Source organism: Larus michahellis, chromosome Z, assembly GCF_964199755.1.
Source record: "Larus michahellis chromosome Z, bLarMic1.1, whole genome shotgun sequence".
In the NCBI taxonomy this organism is placed as follows: domain Eukaryota; kingdom Metazoa; phylum Chordata; class Aves; order Charadriiformes; family Laridae; genus Larus; species Larus michahellis.
The window spans coordinates 19,381,442-19,405,216 of record NC_133930.1 but is presented as its reverse complement, the minus strand read 5'-3'; the positions used below and the strand labels follow the sequence as shown (position 1 = coordinate 19,405,216).

Below are 23,775 nucleotides of genomic sequence, written 5' to 3'. Positions count from 1 at the left end.
AGACATAAAGGGTTTTAAAGGTCAAATGAAAAGCATTGCAAAATGTTAAAAATCACACACAATGACAGAAGAATGATGAAATCTGAGTAATTTGCAGCTCCTTTGTTACATTATTGAGAGGTGTACTTTAGCCACCTCTGTTCACCCTGTAGTTCCCACTGTCAAAAGGACATCTCATGATCAGCAGAGAGTTGCCAGCAATGGCTGTGACTATATGGAAAACAGTCAGAAGACTGAATAGCAGGAAGGGCCATGCCTGCATCCCTCCTTCCAGCCCTTTGCTATTAAAATACCAAAATCAGCAAATCTCTTAATGATTCAAAGTAAACAAGTTCATTTGTACTCATCTAAATTCAACTTAATCTGCTACACAGCTGTATTTGACATTGATTCCCAAAGTGAAGTAAGGAGGGTTAGAAGAAGCATGTTTTTTCTAGAGGAGATGCATGAGGAAGATGATTAACCCATTGACAAGAACTACCTGCTCTGTGGGCAGGCGGGGGGAAAACCTCACCAATGCTCTCTGACACCCATTGGATACTGTAACTGAGCCTGCTGGCCACAGGCAACACAACAAACATGCAACCCAGAACTGCAGTTTTAAACTGAAAAAGGGTAGATTTAGATTAGATATTAGGAAGAAATTCTTTACTGTGAGGGTGGTGAGGCACAGGAACAGGCTGCCCAGGGAGGTTGTGGATGCCCCATCCCTGGAGGTGTTCAAGGCCAGGCTGGATGGGGCTTTGAGCAGCCTGGTCTAGTGGGAGGTGTCCCTGCCCACGGCAGGGGGGTTGGAAGTGGATGGTCTTTAAGGTCCCTTCCAACGCAAACCAGTCTGTGATTCTATGAATTATGCTTCCCCCACCCCAGTTTATTAAATCTGGGCCAACCTGCTCACCAATATCCTTACAAACACACATTCCCCTTTGCTCCTGAATCCCCACCGAAAATGAGGAGAAAAACGAGGAGAAAGGAAGAGAAACCTTCTTTCCTTCTTTCGCATTGCTTTTGATTGTGCTGCGGATTTTTTTTTTTTAACTTTTTATTTTTTTAATTCTCTCCCTTGGTGCCGCCTGTCCGGACTCCCCATCCCACACTCGCACCCAGAACTTTCCGCCCTCAGCGGGGCGCGCGCTGGGGCTCAGGCCCCTGACCTGCGGCCCAGCCTGCGCCTCAGACCGCAGCCCGCCCACCCGCCCGGGCACCGGCAGCACTCCCGCCGGAGGCGAGGAGGGGGGAACTGCGCTGCAGGAGAAAGCAAATTGACCTGTAACGTCTCACTAAGCCTCTCAGAAAATACGTTTACCCGAAACCTCCCCGGCTAACGCCGGGCGCCTGCGCCTTTAAGAGCGTCCTCCGCCGCTCCCCACGTGCGCGATCAGCTGACCGCGGCGTCGCGCGCGGCGGGGCGTGGGTCTGCCTGCGGGCGGGCGGGGCTGGGGTTGGCTGCGCTGCGGCCGCCCCCCGCCGCGCGCGCCCCGCCGCCGCGCGCCCCTCCCCCTCACCCCCCGCCTTCCCTCACGCCCCCCCCTCCCGCCGCGCGCGCAGGGCCGGTGAGGCGCGGTGAGGCGGCGGCGGGCGGCTCTGACAGCGGCCCCGGACCCTCCGCCGGCCCCGGACCCTCCGCCGGCCCAGCCTCCCCGCAGCCCTGCACCTTGCGGCGGCCACCGCCGCCGACCCCCCACCTTACCCGCCCCGCGCCGCCGAGGCGGCGGCAGGAAGCGCTGCTCGCCCGACGGCGGGGCTCCCGGTGGCCCAGCGCCGCTGTCAGCTGGGCGGGCGCCCGCGGGCCCCGAGACCTCCTCGGCAGCGAGGCGCCCGGCGCCACCCCGGTACATGGATTACCTGGTAGGTTCTCCCGGGCCCCCCGCCGGCCCGTCGGACATCTTACCGAGCTGAGGCGGTGTCCGCGGCGGGGCTGTGTGTGTGTGTGGGGAGGGGGCAGTGGGCGCGGCCAGCCGGGGCCGGCCGCGCTGGCGACCCCCGGCCCGCGGGCTGTTAAAGGGCAATAAAGCGGCAGGGTTCCGCTGAGGCGTGCGCGGCCCCGCTCATTTGGGCGCTATTAGGTGGCTAAAGCTATGACCCGGGTCGCTGTTTTTTTCCTAAATGCATGAGCTTAGGATACGCTTGAATGAACTAAATTGTCACCTTGGGCGGGATCAGCCCTGCGCCCTGGCAACCGGTATTCAGGGGTAGCGTTTATTGCTCTTTAATGAATATTGGCTTTATTCGCCTGTGAGAGATTGTATCGCAGACGCGCGCTTAGGGCTGGGGTCACGGCTGGTGTTCAGACTCACTGGTACACTTGGCAAGTAAACCGTGTGGCACGGTTACGGAATGAGCTGGTGACTTTATGTATAGAGAGTATGGTACCTGCTTACCTGTTCTGTGAACGTGGCAATGGGAGAGCGTGACGGTGCATCCCATCACTCAAATTTTGTGGCTTTGAGCACTAGCCTAAAAACTGTGCCCCCTTCTTCGTAGTGAGCAGCTGTGAAGAGCCAGCTAGGGCAATAGGTCGCTTCTGGCCATGGTGTCTGGTGGGACCAGTCAGGAAGTATTTGGAGTCAGAAACTTGACTCAGCCTTCCTGATGCCTTCACATGAGATGTGCATGGTTGTAGGCTTTCAAGAGATGTTAATCAGCCACTCAACAATCTCTGGAGATGCTCTTTTTAGCGAATTGATTTGAAGATCCGCCATACTGAGATGAGAGCTGCATGCAGTGGCCAGCTTCTCCTACTCTGACAATGAAATTAACTAAGCCAGAAATACATTAAATATTTACTGAAATGTTATTCTTATGTCCATGTAGCTCAGACTTATTTTGGGTTATTCAGCTTTATACCTCAAAAGAAATGTTTTAGGCTTTCCTTCCTGAATTCAAATAACAGAGAGAGAACAGAAAATGAGTCCTGTGTGTCAGAAATGGTAGGTGGACTTCTCTTTAAGAACCTAGTTAATGAAATACTGATAATAAACTTGGTGTGTGCCAGGTACAGCCTTGTAGATCTTGAGAGCCTGGAGCTGTTTCTTTGATTTTTTCCTTTATAAACGTATATGCAGATGAAACTGGCCATCGTGTACTTTTTGAAATGCTTGCATTAACCTTTGTGACTGCTACAGGCTGTTGTGTGGAAGGCCAGCCACTCTGAGAACAATAAATTTAATAAGCCTTGGAAACTGAGAGCGTGTTTTTGTATTAACGAAAGGGGGGAGGGGATTAAATAGCTCTACTTTTTTTTTTTCTTACTGTTTTTCTCTAGTTGATCCTTTTCCTCTTTTCTGTTGTGTGGCTTTCTTTGGTGTTCATCTCTAAAAAACCTGAATCTTTAGGATAACGATACCCTGACTGCTCATGCAATTTTTGCGTTAATGTTTCTCCTGTATCAGGGAGTATCTCTGAAGACAGACTTTCTCAAGGTCTCATCAGGCTCACAGTGCATGTTACAGTGCTATATGAAACATAAAGAATTCTTTGGATGTAGAAGTTGTTACAGATCAGCCAAGTTATTTTTTTATAGGTGGCAAAAGCCAGAGGTTGGGGTTAATAGTTTAAACAGGATGCTGGTCCACTGATGCTCCAAGACAGTCCAAGATGCCTTCATCTGTCACTGACCAGCACTTATTGCGGGGTTTTCCATACTTCTTATGCAGCAGGAGTCGCTTGATCTTTGGAATAACTTGTTGCAACTGGCATCAACCTTTTTAAACCAAAGAAGAAAAAATAGAAAAGTTTTTAATTTTTTGCATCTGTGTATAACTTGGAAAGAAAACTAATTCTCTTTGACAGTTCAAGTATTTTCTCATGCATTTGTGCAGAGGACTTCCCCTTCCAGTCCTCATCTTCATCAGGTGCAGGAGAGTGGTCCTGCTTCACTTTTCTCTGTTAATGATGGTAAATGGAGTGGCTCTTCTTGGTAATGAACAGCAGGTTCAAGCACCTTAGAAAATCTGCTCTGGCAAAAATAATTGGTGGTGGTGAGTTGGGCAACTAGTTGTCTGCAACCCACTTTCAGCCTGGAGGACCAAGCTGTTTCCACAGATTGCGCTAACGTAAAGATGGGCCTACTCTTTATTTATGCAAGAGTTGCAGTTATAGTATGGACGTTAACCTATAGATGTAGAACAACCATCCCATTATTTTCATAACAGCAGTAGCAAAAGCTGTACATATTAAGGAATTATGTGTCTTATGCATTTTTGTTGGGATCTTGCACCTATGTGGGCTTCAGAACTTCAGCAGATAGTCCCTTTGCTGGTTCCTCATGTTGGCCATCTGTGTTGCAGCCTGCAGGCAGTGAGGTTTTCTCCTCTGCCTTTAGTGTGAAGCAGGCAGCAGGGCAAAGGATGCAGTTGTTTCTGGCTGCAGTAAGTCCCTTGACACAGAGCATTAGACAAAGTTTTGGTTAGCAGTGGGCTGATGGAGGGAATTTAGTGAAGGAAGCTAGAATAACTAAGGTTTGCTGCAGCACTACCCTCATCTAGTAGACTTACACGGCAAGTTTCTTTTCCTGATTTTTCCTGGATAGGGCCTACACCGATGGAGACTTTTTTCTCATTTAAGGAGCTGATCCCAAGAAATACTGAACATCTGCGGCACCTACTAATATCAGCAGGTTATTGAAAATGTTCAAACCTGCTCAAGCTTCTATGAGTAGATACCCAGAACCTGCGTAGGACCTCTCCTACTTACAGTGTGATACTTGATTTATGGCTAATGCCATTTGATAAAGATTAGAAGAGTATCTTCCATGGTGCTCTGGTCTGGTTTTGCATTGTGACAGAAAAGTAGCACTAGACTCTGTATCTTTAATAGCTAGAACAGGTTCTTGTGCCTGGTGCCTATTTTATTTTTGTATTGATATAATTACAGTGTTAGGAGTGTTGTGGTTTTTTGTGGTGTGTTTTGTTTTTTAAATCAACGTAGCTAAACCATGTTCAACCTCTAGGAAATAACCTATCTTCACTCATTTAGAGGCACCTTTTTCTCACACAGTTTATTCTCCTTACATTGAAGTTTACTCTAAAACATACTATGTGAACACAGCTGCATCAATGTAGATTTGTATTTTTTTTGTGACTACATAATCCTGTGGTGTATCTGCAGCCTTCTTCTGCTTCATTTTTGCTGCATTGTGTCTGGAAAGATTATAGTGTATACATAGACTTCTGTTGGCTGGCCTATGTTTAGTAGACTATGCTCAATTTAAGAAATGACGGCATGATGCATCTTGTGTAAAGCATGGCATGTAAGCAATCTTACAATTTTTGCTTGGAGAACTTGTGGGAAGACAATAGCAATACTTCAGTTTCTCATATTAATGCAAATTTTAAGCTGCTTTGCAGACTTTCGCAATATACTTCTTCAGTGGCATCCTCTTGTACTAGATAAGGATCTTACATTGAACGGCTGCATGTGTTAGCCTGAACTGTGTAGAGCTTTTAAAAGCTACTTGAGAGGGTGATGTAGAAATTTGAATCAGTGTGACTTTACAAAAAAAGGAGAGGTCTTATATTGCCCTAAGAGTTTGTAAGATAAATTTGATTACCTGTTTAATTTTGTATATTCAGCATTTTTAATATCACAGAATCACAGAATGGTTCAGGTTGGAAGCGACCTTAAAGATCACCTAGTTTCAACCCCTCTGCCATGGGCAGGGACACCTCCCACTAGACCAGGCTGCTCAAAGCCCTATCCAGCCTGGCCTTGAACACTTCCAGGGATGGGGTATCCACAGCTTCCCTGGGCGACGTGTTCCACTGCCTCACCACCCTCACAGTAAAGAATTTCTTCCTGATATCCAATCTAAATCTACTCCCTTTCAGTTTGAGGCTGTTACCCCGTGTCCTATCATTACGCTCCCATGATATGATAGCTTATCCTTAAATTGCATCCTATACTATGTAGTATCTCAGTTGTATATAAGAATGTTTCTTGGGCAGGTAACGAAGAATATATTCGAACCCGAAATGGAAGATAACGCTTCTTGCATTAACAACCACATTAACTTCAGTGATTTTTTTTTTCTTAGAAGTTAAGAATGAACATGAGTGTTGCAAAGTCAAGAGAGTGCACACTCTTAGTGCAGTAGAGCCATTGTTCATTTGTTGAAGATTGTTTTTTTAAATATAACAAGTTTGGGTTTTTTTCAGTTCTTTGTACATTTGTGAGCTGCTATAAACCGTTTTACTTCTGTATGTGTGCACACAGAAGCCAAAATTTGGGTAGTTTTTGAGTAAATTCAGCTAAATTTTCGAATTGTAGATGAACAGGCCTTGAAGTGACTTCAGAGTTTCTTGGTTTCTGAATGGTCTTGACCTCAATTTCTGGATAGTGTTCAGGGAAGGTCATTCTTGACTGGGAAACGCTGCATATACAAAGCTGTGGTGTTCTTAAAAACATTAGTTAATATTGAAAGAAGAAAAACATGTTTCTGAGCAACTTTCCTTTCTTGGACACCATACCTTTAAGACCTTCTCTTTTATTTAGTTGGACCCTTTGATTTCATTGGACAGGTTGGATTTAGAAAGTGGTAATACAGGATAGATCACGTTCACTTAATGTTTCTGATCTACTTCAGATCCTGTCTTTCCATTGTTGCTGCCTGTTCCATTGTTTGATATCTACAGGCTATAGAAAACATTCTTTCTTATACTACAGATGGCATCATGGAGGCATCTGTTTGAAACTTAGAGTCTTGCTTTATTGAAACTTTGTAAACCAGTATCTGCTTTTCTTTGAATACAGAAACATGGGGAAAGGTCCATAATAGGGACCCTGGATTTTTCCTCTGAGGCATGTATAAGGTTTTGATATATTGCCAGCAACATGAGCAACAAAGGTCTATGATGCCTTGTCCTCTTATTATTTACTAAATATCCCTCTATTCATACACATTTTGTCCTTTGTCATGTAATGATAAGGATTATTGGGGCTGTTTGTTGAGTCATCTATGAGCTATAACATCCTTGAAATCTTACACCCTCTGTAGAGAACAAGGGCTTGTATCTTAAGATACTATCCCTTCCTCAGTTTGGGAAGCTGATTAGGCATGAGAATGAGGGGTCTGACTGTTGTTTCAAAATAAAGATATAGCTGAACACAGGAAAGAAGGCAACTAACAGGTTCACTAGATCAGCTGGTGTAGCATTTGCATGCAACTGTATTAGTGTTTGGGTAAGATGTGAAGTTTTGAAGCAAATCTTAGTCACCTCTACTTACTGTACATAGGTTTGTATTGCAGAGTGATCACAGATCACATGAACTTGATATTTTTCAGATGAAACCAGACTGGAAGATGCATGCAACTAATGGGTTTTCAGTTCACAGGACCAGATCAGAACTAGTCTGAAGTAAAAGGCCTGAAGTATGTAGCATGAATACTTGGTCTTTAGCACCAGCTCTTGCTGTGCTGTACTACTTGGTATTGTCTGTGTAGCCAAGGTCACTTAACCTGGAAGTGAGAATGCTGCTGCTTCTGATGACTTTCTGCATCAGCATTGCAATGTAGGAAGAAACCCAAAACAAATTTCAGAGTCCCTCACCAAAAGAAGTTATTGTGGCTAGGTTCCTGTTGGTATTTCAGCTCTGTGAAGCATAACATTCGTACCTAAATCAACTGGGAATGGCAAATGGAATGAATTCTGGGAGATGACCTCACCTGCATAAGCATGCTTCTGATTTAAGTAAGTTTGGGAGTTTAAGAACCTGGTCTGGCTGAAGACCTGGAAGAGAAGTGCTCTGGAAAACAAATCTTCCTCTTTGGTAGAATTTACTTAGCCAGTATTGCAGTGTTTGCTGAATGAAAGATGTAATCATCCTTATAGAAAGGCAATAAAAATATTGGTGACTTAACTCACTGCACATTACCTGGCTGAACACAGGTCTGTGAGCAGAAGTGTAGAATTCCTTTGCAGAAGATTTAAGTCAAATGCTGCATTCAGTCTTCCTGCAATAGGAGGCGTTATTGAATTCCCCAGGTAAACTTTTGATTCCAAGGTGGCTATTGCAAACAGTGAAACTTGATACAGCTTCTTTGGGAACACAAAAGAATGCCTTAATGTGATTATATCCAGTGCAAGATTCTGTGAACTCACAGGAGTATTGGAGCACCAGAAATTTCATTCTTTTAAGATACACAGACTGAAGAACCAAGTGAATTATCATGTTTAAAATCAAATTACCATTTTGCTTTTCTGCGATGAGGATTGCATTAGAGTGGTAGATGTTATTACACCAAAAAATGTGTCCCGGTTTCTGAAAATGTGGTAGTCTGTGTTTGTTACTAATAGTCCTATAGTGTCCTTGTGAATTAATGTCTGTGTTGCTCTGCAGTATGCTGCTCCTGAATTCTTCAGTCAGACGTACAAGCTTGAGGGAACATGGTGATGAATTTCACAAAAGGTTAGAAGTGCAAGCTTTTCATAAGTGAGAAAACCTGCATTTGGTAAGGACAGAATACTCTTCCTAATACCCCATGCTGATTACCATTTTTGGCTTCTTGTCAGTATCATCAGCCCATGTTTTTTAATACTGCCAGCTTGTGATGTTTATTCTCTTAAACCGAGTTCTGAAGTTTTGTGATCATGTGAGGATATCAACTTTCCATTAAAAAAAGAAGCATTTTTAGTTTCAAACTTAAAAGCACAAATGTGGGCCCGAACAGCTGTAAAGCCATAAGGAAAAAAACATATGCAGTACTTAAAATCTTGTGATTGTTTGGGTTTTGGCACATAATACTCTGGAGTGTGTTGGTTTTGCTTTTTTTCACTGTGTGTGCGGCAAAACTTTATGAATTGCAAACTGTCTGACTTTATAAAAGTCCTTGGAGACATAAATAGGCTATTTTCAATTGAATAAGAGATAGGCTTATTTCATGCTGGAGCTCTTCGGAGTATGGAACTTTTCTTTTGTCTCACTGGAAGCCTGGTAAGGTGAGTATACTAACTGCCAACATGAGGATGTAAGTAGCTTCCTGCTATCTGAGGAAGAGACACAAAGCAGGAAGTGTAGCTGCTAGCTGACAAGTTCTCTTACATTTAGATGCAGTCCTCCCCTATAGCATTGTTGCCTATAAGGACAAACAGCAGGAAGAACATGAATCTTTGTACAGTGCTTTGCTTTTATGTTTTGGTGGAGCAGTAGAAGGAAAACTTGTTCACAGGACTACATTAGCTTTTGTCATTGGGGAGTCTGGGGAACGAAAACTGGCATCCAAGAGCCAGTAGGAACTGTTGATATGAGGGAAGTAAGTTTGCAGATTTTTTTTTTTCTTATTATTATGACTTGGAGCTTTCGGATGTAAGAAGCATCTATTTTTTATGGTTTACTAGCTTTTTTAGGAACTACTGCCTAGTCTTCCTTTATATGATTTTGCCTCTAACAGGGATGAAAAACTTCAAAGCAATTAAAAATCATGTAATTGTTATGTAAACTGTCAATAGTAAGTTTCATAAATGACCACTGATAGCACTGCTCTGGCAGTGAATAACAGGGAGAAGAGAATCCAGAGATTGCAAGGGAATTTCATGTTTGTGTTTAGTTGAATAAACTGCTTGTGTTTTGGGTGTGCTGGTGTGGAGACAAATATTAAGAGTGCATATTGAACCTGGGGAAAAAAATCATAGTACCCCTTTTGATATTGGTAAAAATATGGCAGATGAAATTCAGTGTTGATAAATGCAAAGTTGCATGTATTTATAGTAGAAGTCACATGGTGGTACAAATGCATGGATAAGCCCTAAAATACCATCAGTGCTCAGGAAAGGGAAGGAGGATTCTTCTTCAAAATGTTGTCTCAACCCAGACGTCTGTCAACAAGTTTAGAGTATTGAGAAGGAAAAAATCTCATTTTTAGACTGCTTAAATGTAAGGTTTGCTGTTGTCTTAAATGCTACACTTCTGGTTGCATCATCTCACAGAATGATAGGGGATCATCTAGTCCAACCCCCCCGCCAGAGCAGAATACTCAGAAAGAGTATTGTAAAACCAAAGAAGATACAGAGAAGAATGACATGGTAATTGAACAAAAACAATTGCTTCCTTAGAAGGAGGGATTAAATAGTTATAGCCCTTCAGTCTGAAGAAGAGGCAGCTGAATGGTGTGGGTAGGCAATATTATAGACATCTTTGAAATCATAAAAAGAAGGTAGATAAGCAGTAAGTCATTTATTCCAATAGGAGAACTTGATGACAGTTATAATCCAGGAACTGCTTTTTCCCATGAATATAGTTGAATTCTGCATCTCACTTGTGCAGTAACGTTAGGGAGGCCAAAATGAGTAGACCGTGAATTTGTACAGTCTCTTGGAAGACAGGTCCATTGCCAGGGGGTATTAAACATAGTGTTCAGATGCAATGGTAGTCTTGTGGAGATCGTGAAGCAGCGATTGCTGGAACCTGAGTATGTGTCCATGAGATATGATTCCCTGTACGTCCTGGTACTTATGCTCTATCCCCCCTCATTGAGGGGACAGCTAGATCTAGTTCCAGAACAGGAAATTGCAGTTTAGAAAATGGAGATATTCTGAATGGTGTCCAGGAGTGCTCCCCAGTGTAAACAGAATTGCACTGACTGCATAGGAGGTGAGACATTTTAATTCAGAGGGATTTATAAAGATATTTAATTTGCTCCAGGGACATGTGGCTAAAGAGTTCCTTCTGTTTGGAGGTGCTGCCTTGGCGTATGAGCAGAGGCTATTTGCCTTCCAACATTTGTATCCTAACCAATTTATGACTTTATATGTACGGCCCACAACATTGAGTGAACCTGAAGCTGAATTGACAGCCTGTGTAGAGTGATGATGCAGTCTACAGTGAGTCATCTCTTCTCCCAGTGCTTTATTCTTGCCTAGAAACTTGCATAATTTCAGGTTTCAGCAAGACAGTAGACAAGGTCCAGAATTCTTGAGAAATGTCTATGCTGTTCTTGCAGCTATTAATTTTGTGTTGGCTAATCTGCATCTTTCACTGTCTGAACCATTGCAGTCCTGGAAACAGTCATGGAAAACTGTTCTAGTAAGAATATTGCCTAAAAGAGGGGAGAGCATTGTTCTCTGGTGCATCCACTTGATTACTTTTTATGATGACAAGAGAGTTATTGGATCCCGTCCTATTTCCTGTTCACATATCATTGCCTTTCCATCAGCATCAGGTTTCTTCTAGTCTCTAAACTCAGATTTATTTCCTAATGGTTATGTACAGGAAGGTTGGTATTTTAAAATTCTAATTATTCAGCATTAAAGGAGAATATGAAAATATTTTGTGTGTCTTTTATCCCTGAGAACTGTATTAAAAAAGAATTTGGGGTATTTCAATTAGAAAAGTTATTAATGGAATGTGCTAGAGGGCTGTGACATCTTCTGTGGAAAGAGAGGAACCTTTTTGTTACTTGGAGTTCAGGACATAAGCTTAGCAAACAGCAGTTCTGGTCAAAGTTCCTCCCACTTGTACTGTAGCATGGTTGTGTGTGCTTTTGGGTACCTACAGGTTCTTTAAAACACATAAGCACTGAGAATTTTTTTCAGGCTCCATACATATAGGTACCTTCAAATCTGCGTATTGTTTACACTTGTGTTTCTTATTTCCACATTTCTTATGCACTGAAAAAGATGTGCCTAAGAATGGAGGCAGAAAAGGTTTTGCCTGGAAGGTCCAGTAATACCGAGTGATTACTGGGGTGGAGCACTTTATAAATGAGTAGGAGGGCATCTTAATCTTTATTTTACTAATGAAACACATCACCAGAAAAAAAAACCAACAAGAACTTATTCTCATAAAAATCCTTTCTGGTTTTGTGGACTTGGAACTATACTTAGTGCTGCGATGTATTTACAATTATGGCAAAGAAAGCTGAGGTCAAGGTGAGTATTTCTGTTGGTTGGCCCAATTGAGGATAGCAGCTCCTGCAGTTCTGTCAGGTGTGCAGCTTTTTCTGAGAAGGTGATTAGGATCCCTCCTCCTCTTTTGCCCGAGGTTCTTGAGACTAGTGCTTTCAACTCAGTGATTGCAGCTTTGAAGTGATCACTTGCAAAACATGCTGTAAATAATCTCTTCAAAATTTGCTCTTTTGTAAATGTTATGGGTAGGAATTTCATTTAATATTTGCTGAAGATATAGATATTAAACCAATGAATTTGTGCAGTTGCAGATTAATGTTTGCCTATATCAGAGCTGTATGAGTTTTTGTTTTAAACACTAAATACTGAAATTATTTTATACTGATATTTTTACTTGTAGCTGAATGCTTGAAAAAATGGACAGAATAAGTGCTTGTTGTGAATGAGAAGTTGCACAGCTGCAAGACAGATATCATTCTAAGTCATTATGAACACTCACTTTTTTACAACATATGATTAAAATAACAAAGTTTTGGGCAAAGATGTATGTTAGCCATGAATTTAGTTTCCATCCGAGGAAATTTGTGAGATGTTTGTGAGATGATACTTTGCCTAAGCAGAAGGGTGCGGATTGGCAGAGATGTATGCTTATGTTGTTTGATATATTTGATCTGAGGACTCTATTTCTCACTTTAGACATGTTAAATGACTTCTGTTAAGAATAAGTCTTTGTAGAATTGTGTCAAACAAGGTATCTTTCTTTTCTAATATTTGTAGGTATATTTTTACATTATTTTTTTTCTTTTACTTTCATGCTTACCATGTAAAATCGTTTCAGAAAGCAACAATAAACTGTAAGTAAATTAAATGCAAATTCTCCAACAATTGTTTTGTTGCCCAGTTGTATGGTCTGAAATGAGTTGCAAAACCAAAGTAATGAAAGATTACAAGTATCAAGAATAAATTCCCCATTGTGGCAGCAGATTATCACATATATTGTGATTCAGTGGTCAGAGTGATAGTCTGTAGGACAGTATCACTAAACATCTAATTATTTAAATCAATTCCTGACCCTTTTTCAGTGATTAAACTGAAATATCATGGGGAATGTAAATTGGGGGGGGGCGAGTAAGGGTGAATATAAGAGCAGCTAATAACAGCACTGGAGTTAATGAGCTTTAACACTACGGACTGCAGATCTTAAGCATTATCTTGCAGGCATGGTGAAAGGATTAGCTTAATATTTCATTGGGAAATGCATAGGGGAACATTCACTGGTACTCTATGTGACACTAGAAAGGGGAGATCGTGTTAGAATTCATGTCTTGTAATAGCTTGTTGATTTCAAAACATTAACAGCACCAAACCCAGCAACAGATGAGTAAGGTAACAGAGCTGTAGCTTGCTTTATTCTACTGAAGCAAGGGTCTTGCAGGTCCTCGTTGGGGAATTTGAACTGCGGCTTAGTTCTCCCAAGAATGTACAGCCTCAAAGTACTGAATGAAAATGAAAAAAGGAAAACAGTTTATAACCTGTGCTTGTCTAGAATAAAAGCAAACTATATACATTGAAAAACTATAATGGTTTGCTGCTGCTGCATGTTTACTTCCCTTGCAACCTGAAATAATCTTTTACTTTATATACAAAGTTGGGTTTTCCATCAGCATAGAATTTGTCACTGCAAATACAATACTGAAAATACAAATCACTGTATGTATCACCTTGTGTTTAAGTATGGGCTTAAATCGCAGCATACTCAGGTTAAACATTAGGAAACTTTCTAGTAGGGATGGTAATGAAGCACTGGACTAAATTGCTTGGGGAAGTTATCCATCCCTGGAACCTTTGGAACAAGGTCTGCAAATACTGTCAGGAGGGGTATGAGTATGGTTTATAATCCAACCCCACCATTTTGTGTAACATAGGATTTCTCAAAGTCAGTTCTGTTCCTATTTTTCTGTGACTTTTTTTCTGTGGAAACTCAGAGCACAAGTTGTAGAATTGGATGTTTGTTCTGAAAGCTAGGTCAAAAAAAAAGAAAAGAAAAAATATCCTGGCAATTTAAATAGTGCTTTGAAGCAGCATTTCCTTGTAGTAATAATATTCTAGATTGCAGTAAGAAAACAAAATTAAACATGCTGTTGAGGTTTGCTTTCAGGTTTTTGTGCTGTGCTTTTTTGACTTTCAGACCGTTCAGTGAATTACTCTTTGTGTAAAATTTAAATTTAACAGTTACAGCAAAAGAAAACTGTTGCTACGCATTTTTTTATTACTCATAATTCACAACAGCTGTTCTTTTAATTTTTTGAATCACAATTCTAATTAAATGCGTAATCCAATTGCAGGTTTTTTGGGGGGAGAGGTTAAGAAGCAGAGGCTGGAGGGGAAAAAAAGAACTTTTCACTGATACTGCTTGAAGTCTGTAGTATTCAGCACTTCATCTTGAACATCTTAAAATACATGCAGACGATGTGTGAACTTGTTAAAACATATAGTAAAAATGTTCCACTTGATTGCTTTAATTTTTGCCTACAGTGACTTCTCAGATACCTTATTTAAAGTAATTCCTCAATTAGTCTTCTGAATAAATCATAGTAAGCCTGGTTTATTGTACCTGACTGTATATAAAAACTGTCAAATGTACAATAGGTTTTATTTTGGTGTTGGGAGTTGCATTTATTTTGCGGTTTCTTTATGCTATTTAAAGAAGATGTTTTTCATCTGTTTCATCAGAAATTCATAGTCCATCCTCAGCTTCTCTGGGTGACTGCAGAAGACATAGAATTGTGGTGTCACAACAGATTGGAAGTTGAGCAAGTTGAGGGTAAAAACTTTTAATATGATTATTCGCAGCTGTAAGAGCAGGTCAAATAAAACAATAGAGAGTTCAATTTTGAATGTGAAAATCTCAGAAAACTAAGGGATTATGACTTCAGAAATGTGTGAACATTAAATTATATGCATTATTTTGGTATATAGAGGAAGAGAATTTGATGATACAAGGAGAGAAGAACTACAATATTTAAGCATGGAAGCTCTTTACAGTCTACTAAGATGTCAAAAAGCGCCTTACTCTATTAAAATGTCTCTTGCAGGTTGTTTTTAAACCAGAGTAGATAAAATTAAATGGGAATGAAAGCTTGCCTGCAAAATGTTAATGTTATGTACAGTCATTTTGGGGAGCATTAGGTAATTTGAGGCCTATAATGAAATACTGAATTAGCAGTGTAATGGTGTTGGCAGCTGCTTCTGTATGAAAGGTAGTAAGTATCTGCATAATCTAAATTTATATAGCACTTTTCTCAGCTTGTTTAATACAGCCTTACAGAAGAAAGACAAAGTAGTGTACCATCAGGTGTTTATTTCAGGGGAGAGGGGAGAGATAGGAAGAAAACTAATTATTAATAAATAGCATTCTTGGTAATGTGTTTATTTTAATTTCTTTAGACTATGTCTGAATGTATCCAGCTGTCATTTGCTGTTTGTAGAATTGGCATTTACACGGTAAGGCAATGTTCTAACTAAATAAATAATTTTTATTAGTGTTAATGCCATTTGAGTGAAAAGAAGTTATGTAGTTTTTTGGGATTGGGATTAAGTAATGCATTTATCAAAAGGGATTTGTCATATTAGTTTACATAAACAGACTACAGCATGGGTTTATCCTGTCAAAGATATACTAATAACAGGACAGAAAAAGTATTCTTCCCCTTAAGAAGGGGAAGCAAAACTTAGCTAACCTCTTAAGGTGTAAGAAAATGTAAAAATCATGTGTATCAGTTGCTGAGAATTCTGGCCTAATGTAATTGCTGAAGGATTTGTATACATTTGCTTTAAATATCCATGATGTTTGAATAATGTTGTACATTAAAACATGTTAGCTAAGTGCACATGTTGTTGTAAGCGTTGTCTGGAGTGCCTTAATATTTTCCAAATGCTGGTAAGTTAAACTTCCCCAACTTTAATTAAGTTATATAAAAGAAATGTGAACTTCAAACATATGTCCCAAATATGCTAACGTTTTTTTTTGCTGCTCCCAGTTGTTCCAATTAATGATGAGAACAGTTAGATGAATGGGGTGTTTCGCAGAAATTCATTGTGTAAGCTCTGCTTACACAATGTATAAGACACTGTTGCTCAAATCATGCTTCAAATCCTGGAGCTTTTGGAGTATGAATGCTGCTGCTACTGTTAATACTTTTCAGGAGGGAGCTTGGCACTTACTGCTTCCTGTTTTATTAGGCTGTACAGTCACAGTGTAGATGACTTTTGAACAACTGTGATGAGGGCTATGTACCACCACAGAGTCTTACTTGAGGGCAGAATGACAAAGCTCAACATTTGCTTTTATTCTTAAAATTTCGTTCCAGGTAGGATTTAATATCTGCTTGAGTTTTTTTTCCCATTTCATGAATTCTGTTTTCAGCATCTAAAAGACTATTTTCCAAAGAGTAGAAAATAACAGATTTGGGCAATATGGACAAAATCCTCACGGAGGAAACTGCTACTTGCAAAGTCAAAGGCATATTTTCCTGAGGTATTTAAGTTCCCCAGGAAGCCTTTTGCTCTCCAGATTCCTATGTGATAAGCATATGCTTATCTTGGAGGATCAGAGGAGGTTACAGTATGAGGTTTTAATGGCTGCAAGGTATGCAAACCATCTGCCAGCTCTTTAGAAGGCTATAGTAAGCTGGCCAAATTAATTTGAGAGGATGTCCAAGTGCATGTGTGCTGCAGAATTTGGTATAAGCAGGATAACGTATAGCAAAATACACCCCCTGACAATAATTGGTTCTGTTTTAGTTTAAAGTAGCTAAGTGTGGGGTATATACTGCAGTGCACTGTTAAGTTGTGGTGGCTGCAATTACAGTGATAGTTGGATAACTGATATCTCATTGAGACCTTTTGAGCAGCATAGTATTTAATTTCATCAACCTTTTTAAATTGCAGACTATAAAGAGCTAGCTTCATTTATGAAAATGCTGAGAGGAACTGATTTCATCAACTGCTAGTATTTAAGGGAGGAAAGTGAGGAGGATGATGAGTAGACTTCAGAGCGTCCAGATGCACTGTTATGGCCAGAGTGTAGAGGGAGGACGTGCATCCCACATAGAGTGCATGAAGGCTAAAATAGTTTCTTTAGGAAAATGCTAGGTGCTGAGAGTGCTTGCTTATGTAGAAATGCCAGTCATTGAAAAGGTGAGTTTGAGGTGATCTGGCTGGAGAGTGGGTTTGGACAGCTTTGTTGTCAGAATAAAGGCAGAGGCCTGCTGAAGTGAGAGCTATGCAGAACAAAGTGTGGTAGTTCCTCCCTCCTCATCATGCCCTGCTCATGCTCAGCCATGTCATGCCGTCACTGGGTTTGTTGCTCAGGTATGCGAGCAGCCTGGCAGCTACCAAGTATGGTGCTCCCTACTGATGTCAAGAAGCAAACGACAAAACTCCAATTCATACTTCCCATTTAATGAACTCCTTATATCTTGTATTGTGTGCTTTCTACTGCATGCTGTTTTGCAGATTTAATAGATTTTATTTTTTTATTATTTGATTTTTATCCAAAAGCTGAACAGTTGCTGAAATGCCAGTCCTTACCAGCACCATGTGTTCAGTTTGTAGTGTATTATTTGGACACTTCCTGTTCTGCAGGTCCTTGTTATACAGTGCTGGAAGTATCTTGCAAAGTCTCTTAGTCCTTTGGACTACAGACATTTCAACTGTTAGTGTCTTATCAAGCTCCTTATCAGTAACACTCTTGAGCACCCATTACTTCAGCTGTACTACTCCTTTAAATAGGTTTCCTGTTTTTCAGGCCTGTACAGATTATGAGGTGGAGGAAGGGTTTATATAGTTATTCATGGTGAAAGACCCTGTGCTGCCTTCAGCTACCATGACTAAGAGGATAAAGCTTCATTGTCTTGAGCTAGGAAAAACATAGATCTTTGCAAGAGTGCAGAAAGATATGTGATGCCCATTTGGGGGGATTAAACCACATGAGCTTTACTTAGAAGTGTATACCCTTGAAGGTGGGAGTAGAAAAGCGGAGGCGGTTAATGTAACAACTGTGTAGATATTCATAAAGACCTGAAGCTGTAAGATATGTGTCCTAAAATGAAAACATAAATGAAACTTTTGGGATTAAAAAAGCAATCAAGCAACCACCCAACCAAAATAAAAATCCATTTCCTCTGTATGTTTTATGCAGCTAGTACCAGTCTTTTCAGACAAATGTTTCTGCTTCTGCCACCATACTAGTGTCTCAATCAGAAGTATCAGTTGGAAGTGTGGGAACAGGCAGATAAATTACTTCTTGAATCTGCATGGCTGTGGAGATTATAAGCATATGACAGCTTGTAGCAAAGCTTATCATTGTATTCCTTTCTGTTTCCGATTTGATTTTCTTAACCAGGTAAAAATTCTAATAAAATAATGATAGAGATTTCGAACTACATGAACTTTCGAGGAAAAATAATCCAAAATTTGTTGTCTTATAAGACAGTTTTTGTGATGGGACGTTTGCCATCTTTATCGATATTTAGGACTCTACCTCAGAAACAGGGTGCATGATTATATGCCTGCACATTTTCTCTGTAAACTTCTCTGATACACTGTACTAGGCTTTGAGACTTTTTTTTTTCGTCTCAACTGTTTGCACATAATAGTATGCCTTTTTGAACAGGGGTAATAAGGTATTCTTTCCTGTCCCTATCCCCTAAATTTGACTCCAGGAATAAGCAAAAAGTACTTTTTGTATAACTCGTTTTGGATAACAGAACAAGGACAGAAGCCTCTGCAGTGGTGAGAAGCATGCAGGCAAACTAAGGAGACTTAGTGGACGTGTGTCCTTTGCTGGTATGCATTAGAAAGAAAAATACTGGAAAACAGTATTTTCCCTTTTCAGGAAATTAGAAAGTAACAGTTTTCCTTTATTGCAGAATATGGCATCCATAGATTAACAATAAGAAAACACTAATTTAAAAAAAATAAGCCCTTTGTAGAGCTTTCTGCTTTTCAGATGCTGCATATGGCAAAAGTGATACACTCTAGCAGCATTGCATCAATGTTGGCATCTTGTTCCTGAAAATGATGAGTAATGGATATTTCGGTATTAGTAGCCTCTTGGTTTGAATTTGCACAGTGAGATGTGGAAATAAATGATGCATTTATACAGCTGTGCTTACTATAGTTTATATACAGTAAATATAGTAAATGATGCAGATGTGCTTTTAGTTATCTGGTTTACTTTGGATTAATTTACATTTGTCTTTGTTTATAATGATAAATTCATGTCTTGAAATGGTTTGACTGGAAACAGCTGGTGAGCTAAGGAATTCGTCTGATGCTTGAACAAAACAGAAGTAACACTTATTCATGAAGTAGTGGAGAGGAAGCTTTTAAGACAAGAGAAACCAACTGAGGTGGTAACTAAAGGCAGTCAGGGAATAGGAGGTAATAACGGGAGCATGTTTGGAAAGGTTCAGGACTGTGACAGTGTGTGACTTTCAGCCTGTGATTTACAGTATGGAAAGCTTCCTGTGAGACTCTTCTCCTCCCTGACGTGGTTTCCCATTGGAAAATGCAAAGTTAAAGTAATAATAGAGCTCATATAGCATATCCTGTCTACTCCTCCCTTTCCCTGTTGTGTCCTTGACATGAGCAGCAAAACAAAGGCACAAAAGGGCAGCAGGAAAAAAATCCTTTTATGTGCTACCCTTTGGGAAATGTGGACAATTCCATTCACGGTCACTGTTGATATTCTGTGGGTAGACTACTGGAAAGGAAAGGTATAAATGTTTTCAACTTCCAGCCTTAAATAAAAGGTGCTTGCTATCACCAGTCTTGTCAGTGACTTGCATTTGATAGAGTATGTCCACTTTGTTCTTGCAAATCTGTAGTCAAGCTGCTTGAACCATGGTGGTTGTGGTGCACGTTGCTACCAACATAAATAGGAGAAAGAGAGGCAGAATGTGCTGATGCATGTGGTGTTCTGTGTGTAAGAATGTTGGCTATACTATGGATTTTTTTTTGCTATGAGCTATGAGACTTTCCCTTCTACTGTTCTAAGTAAAGAAAAAATTGTGACTTTTTTTTTCTTTTTTCAAATGGGGAAGGTAAAGACAGGTGAAGTGGGAAATCATCAAGGCTGGGCCAGGAGTGAGGATCAGAATACAATTCTCTGCCCTTTCTCTCCACACTGTTCATTGATTAAAGTAAACTGTACTTGAATTGCTGAGCAGCCTCTCCTTGTGGCCAGAGCTCACCTTACCTGCTCAAAGAGCTCAGCAGCTTGGTCCAACCAATGCTGCTGTGACAGCATTACTTCCCTGAGCTGTTCACTGATACACACTGTACTTACAGTCCTTTGACAACATCTGACAACTAGTAATTTGTTTCACTATGGTTTGCCAAATTAGCCTGTTAATTTTTGTCAGAATTAAATGTCTGTTTGACAGATTTGCAGGCTGCAAAGAGCTTTGTCCTGAACTAGGGACATTATGAACTTGGGTTGTGTTTGTCCTGACTAGTCTCTGCTGTCCACAAGCCGTTCATGCTCTAGAAAACAGCAGTGTTGTTCCACGGACCATTAACTTTAGGGAGGACTAGGAAAAAAGCCTCAGATCCTCATTACAAGAGTCTCAAATCTTTCTGTTCATACAAGTTGCCGTTTAGTTTGTATTTATCAAAGCTACGTGATTAGTTGTCCAGTACATAAACTCTGTTTTGCATCTTCTCTTTGGAAGTCAGGATTCTTGATCTTCAGCATTGCTGTCTTTCCAGAAAACAGTCATGCAATATACTGGCAAAATGTCATGTTTTGCCTTCAGTGGCTGGTCCGCATGAAAGATAAACTGCTCCCGTAGGCTCCAGTGATACACAGGGCAATTGTGTGAGTGTGGAATTTTCCTTCTGGCCCCTGCTGAGCATCCTTTTTTTTGGTACAGTTTTCAAAGTAGCCTCTTTAATTATAAAAAGAAAAAATAATTCTCTTAAATGAATGATAGATTTAGAATGTAAATTGCAAGTACATTGAGAAGCCAAGGTATTAAAAATCCTGACAGTCTCCTATGAAAAATATCACGTTTGAAATTTGAGCTGCCCTGTGACTGTGGTCTCAGAAAGATAGCAGTGGGACATGTTGAATTACTAAATATCAAGTGTACAAATCCAGCAGATAGCTATATCATTTGAATTATTGAGTGGGCAAAAAGACTAGAAATGGCTCTACAGTGAAAGTGAATTTTTTCTTTCACATTCTGTAGTCCAGAGGTTGAGCCTGTGCATAGCCATGAAGTTTGCAAAAAAGCAAGTTAATTTGCAAGTGTTCTAGAGTCTGCTGGGGCAGTTCTAAATTGTGGTGAAAGAATGCCCTATGACTATGCTAAAAGTTGCACGCACTGCTCTGTGTGTGTGTGTCCAATCACATCCTCTATTTTGTACAGTTGCATAAATGAAAATCTAACAGGTAACTTGCAAGTGGAAATAGAGAGTATCAGTAATATATACCATTCATAGTCTTTTAGTCTTATGTATTGTTCTGATGTTACACTCCTCCCAAAAGTGGTGTTGCTTATGGGTAATGAATTGTAGATTGTTTTTGGTTGGTCTGTATTTGTTTTTAACTGCAGCTAGGCAACTACAATGTATTACAAATTATGTTTCTTGCATGATAACTACCTTTTTCACAAGATGTCGTGTTACAGCAGAAGTGGGATCAGTTTGTTCATTAGGTTTTAGACTTGTTTTGATACTATGAGCTCAAAAGCTTGTCTGTTTTCCTTAGGCTGATAAAATATTGCTTTTCCCTATGAATATGTTTGCATTGTATCCTGAAGGCATCAGTGATATGTTACTATTATGATTACTACTGTAAATAGTTCAACTCTATTTTCTGAAGACATCCTGCATTTGTTCAAGAATAGTATCTTTTAAGGGAAGAGGTCATACAAGTGTATAGTAGGTAAAAAAAATAAATAACGGAAGTGCATCGAATGCCACCAAATTTCATCTGTTGTGAGGTAGCTTTTTTTTCTGTGAAAAGTCCCTTCTAGTTCCCTCCATTAGTATGCATCTGTCCTTGGTGTTTTTAATGTTTCTCCTCACCATAAAGTTGAAAATGTTTGCTCAGGTGTTTTAAGTTGTTTTTTTTTTTAAGTGGCCTGCTCAATTTCTTGCTGCTGCATGTTCTGTATAATTATAGTCTGACATCTTCAAAATTCTTTTAAATTGTGTCCATGTGTAATTAAAGACATAAATGCTTTTAGGAAGGCTGTTCTATGGCATCCTTTAGATCCTTTTAAACCTTTTAAAGTAAATAGTCATTTTTAGGTCAGCCTTCTATTGCAATATTTGTATTTTGATCAGCTTGATTATATTTCACACAAATCTTGAACCTGTTTATATTCTGTAATATGAAGACCTTTGAAAAGTGCCACTTCATTTTTATTGGCAAGGATTTATATAGTACAAAATTATATAGGGTTTTTAATAGGTTTATATTGCTGGGTATTATGTTGTTGAAGAATAGAAAATTAAGTGTTTAATGAGTACTGTAACTTCATACAATGGTTCCACTGGTATAAGTGTGTCTAAATATACATAATTATACTTCAAAAGATAGATTTTGAGCAATTAAGTATATTAGTATCTCAAATGCCATTTTGGGCAATAGACTTTTAGGAATTGGTAAGATGTGAGAAGTGATGTCCAGGATGTCTTGTGTCCTGGAAACCAGAAGTTACTTACACATGGCGTGTTGTAACCAAGACTTTAAAATTCTGTTTCTGGTATTGTCACAATTGTCTATGTGAACATAGGCAAATCTCCTTTACCTCCCTTTGCGGCAGTATTTGTTCTAAGGCTTCCCAAACCTGCAACTTCAATTTCTTAGCTGTGTTTAATACTACCCATTAAAGCACTAGACCCACCTTGTTTCACTCAACTCTTTAGATATCCTCTTTAAGAGCACTCAAACGCAAATAATTTCTTGTGCAGTTATTTTATTAAATGTTGCATCTCAGGCCGAAATGTGACCTACCCTTTTTCCTCATCTTCCTGCTCTTTGAGGTGCAGTACTCCTGTACACTTTCAGTATGTTTGCTTCTTCTTGAAGAGAAACATGTAGTGCAGTGCACAGGCCTTCCTCAGAGTTGTATGAAATACATCTGTATGTCCTCTTTGAGATAAACTGACATGGCAGAAGAGCTGCGAGACTGCACAGAGGTGGTTTTATTTGCAGCAGTTCTAGCTAGCCAAATACTAGGTTGAAGCCAAATACTATTGATCTCTGACCATTCTGTGGCAGTGTGTTAGTCACCTGGTTTGGGAAACAAGCATAACTCCCTCTCGTCTCCTCAAAACTCCTGAACATCAGCCAGGTGGTGTGGTTCTGCATGTTTAAGTTTTTTTTTGTTCATCTGCTTATGGAATTACCTCAATGTAATCTGCTAATGTTTGCCACTGTCTTTTCTCTTTCATCCCACAGTTCAGCTATTCATTACTTTACATAGTTTCTACACTTCCATCCTGTTCAATTGTCCCTTACGTGTCACGTTTGTTTTCTTCACCTCTGATATCATTCTGCTTCATCCTGGACTTCTCTGTGAGATCAGACTTCTTGCCACTGACAAAAATAATGCTTTTTATTCTGTACAACTCACTTCCCTTGCACTGCAGACTTGTTTCTTAGTGTTGTTTTATTAGTATCCTCCTGTTTTAACATAGTGTTTTAACTTCTCCAGTTTGTTGGGGTGAGTGGTGGTGGTGGAAAGGTGTATGTGCAGATGAAACACTTTGAGGTGAATTGTACGCTAGGATCTCTTTCCCTCAAATTCCATTAATAATGTCTTTTTTAAACACTGTTCACACTCTAGTGTAGTCGGACAACACTCACTTCGATTTACAATGATTATTTGTTCCCTGATTCTAAAGCTGCATGCAT

The 23,775-nt window shown here is 39.9% G+C and overlaps 1 protein-coding gene across 4 annotated transcripts in view; it reads left to right on the top strand.

Annotated features, from left to right (window-relative positions):
- Positions 1–1,422: 1,422 nt before the first annotated feature.
- Positions 1,423–23,775, top strand: part of ARL15 (ARF like GTPase 15) — a 231,022-nt gene continuing 208,669 nt past the window's right edge. The window contains exons 1-4 of one of the 4 annotated variants that reach the window (XM_074570156.1): positions 1,423–1,848; positions 12,679–12,694; positions 14,574–14,664; positions 15,288–15,344. In XM_074570156.1, coding sequence (XP_074426257.1) covers positions 15,291–15,344 — 54 coding nt within the window. In that variant the 5' untranslated portion in view covers positions 1,423–1,848; positions 12,679–12,694; positions 14,574–14,664; positions 15,288–15,290. The remainder of the gene's footprint in view (positions 1,849–12,678; positions 12,695–14,573; positions 14,665–15,287; positions 15,345–23,775) is intronic. The other 3 variants (XM_074570155.1, XM_074570157.1, XM_074570158.1) reach the window with 3 other exon arrangements.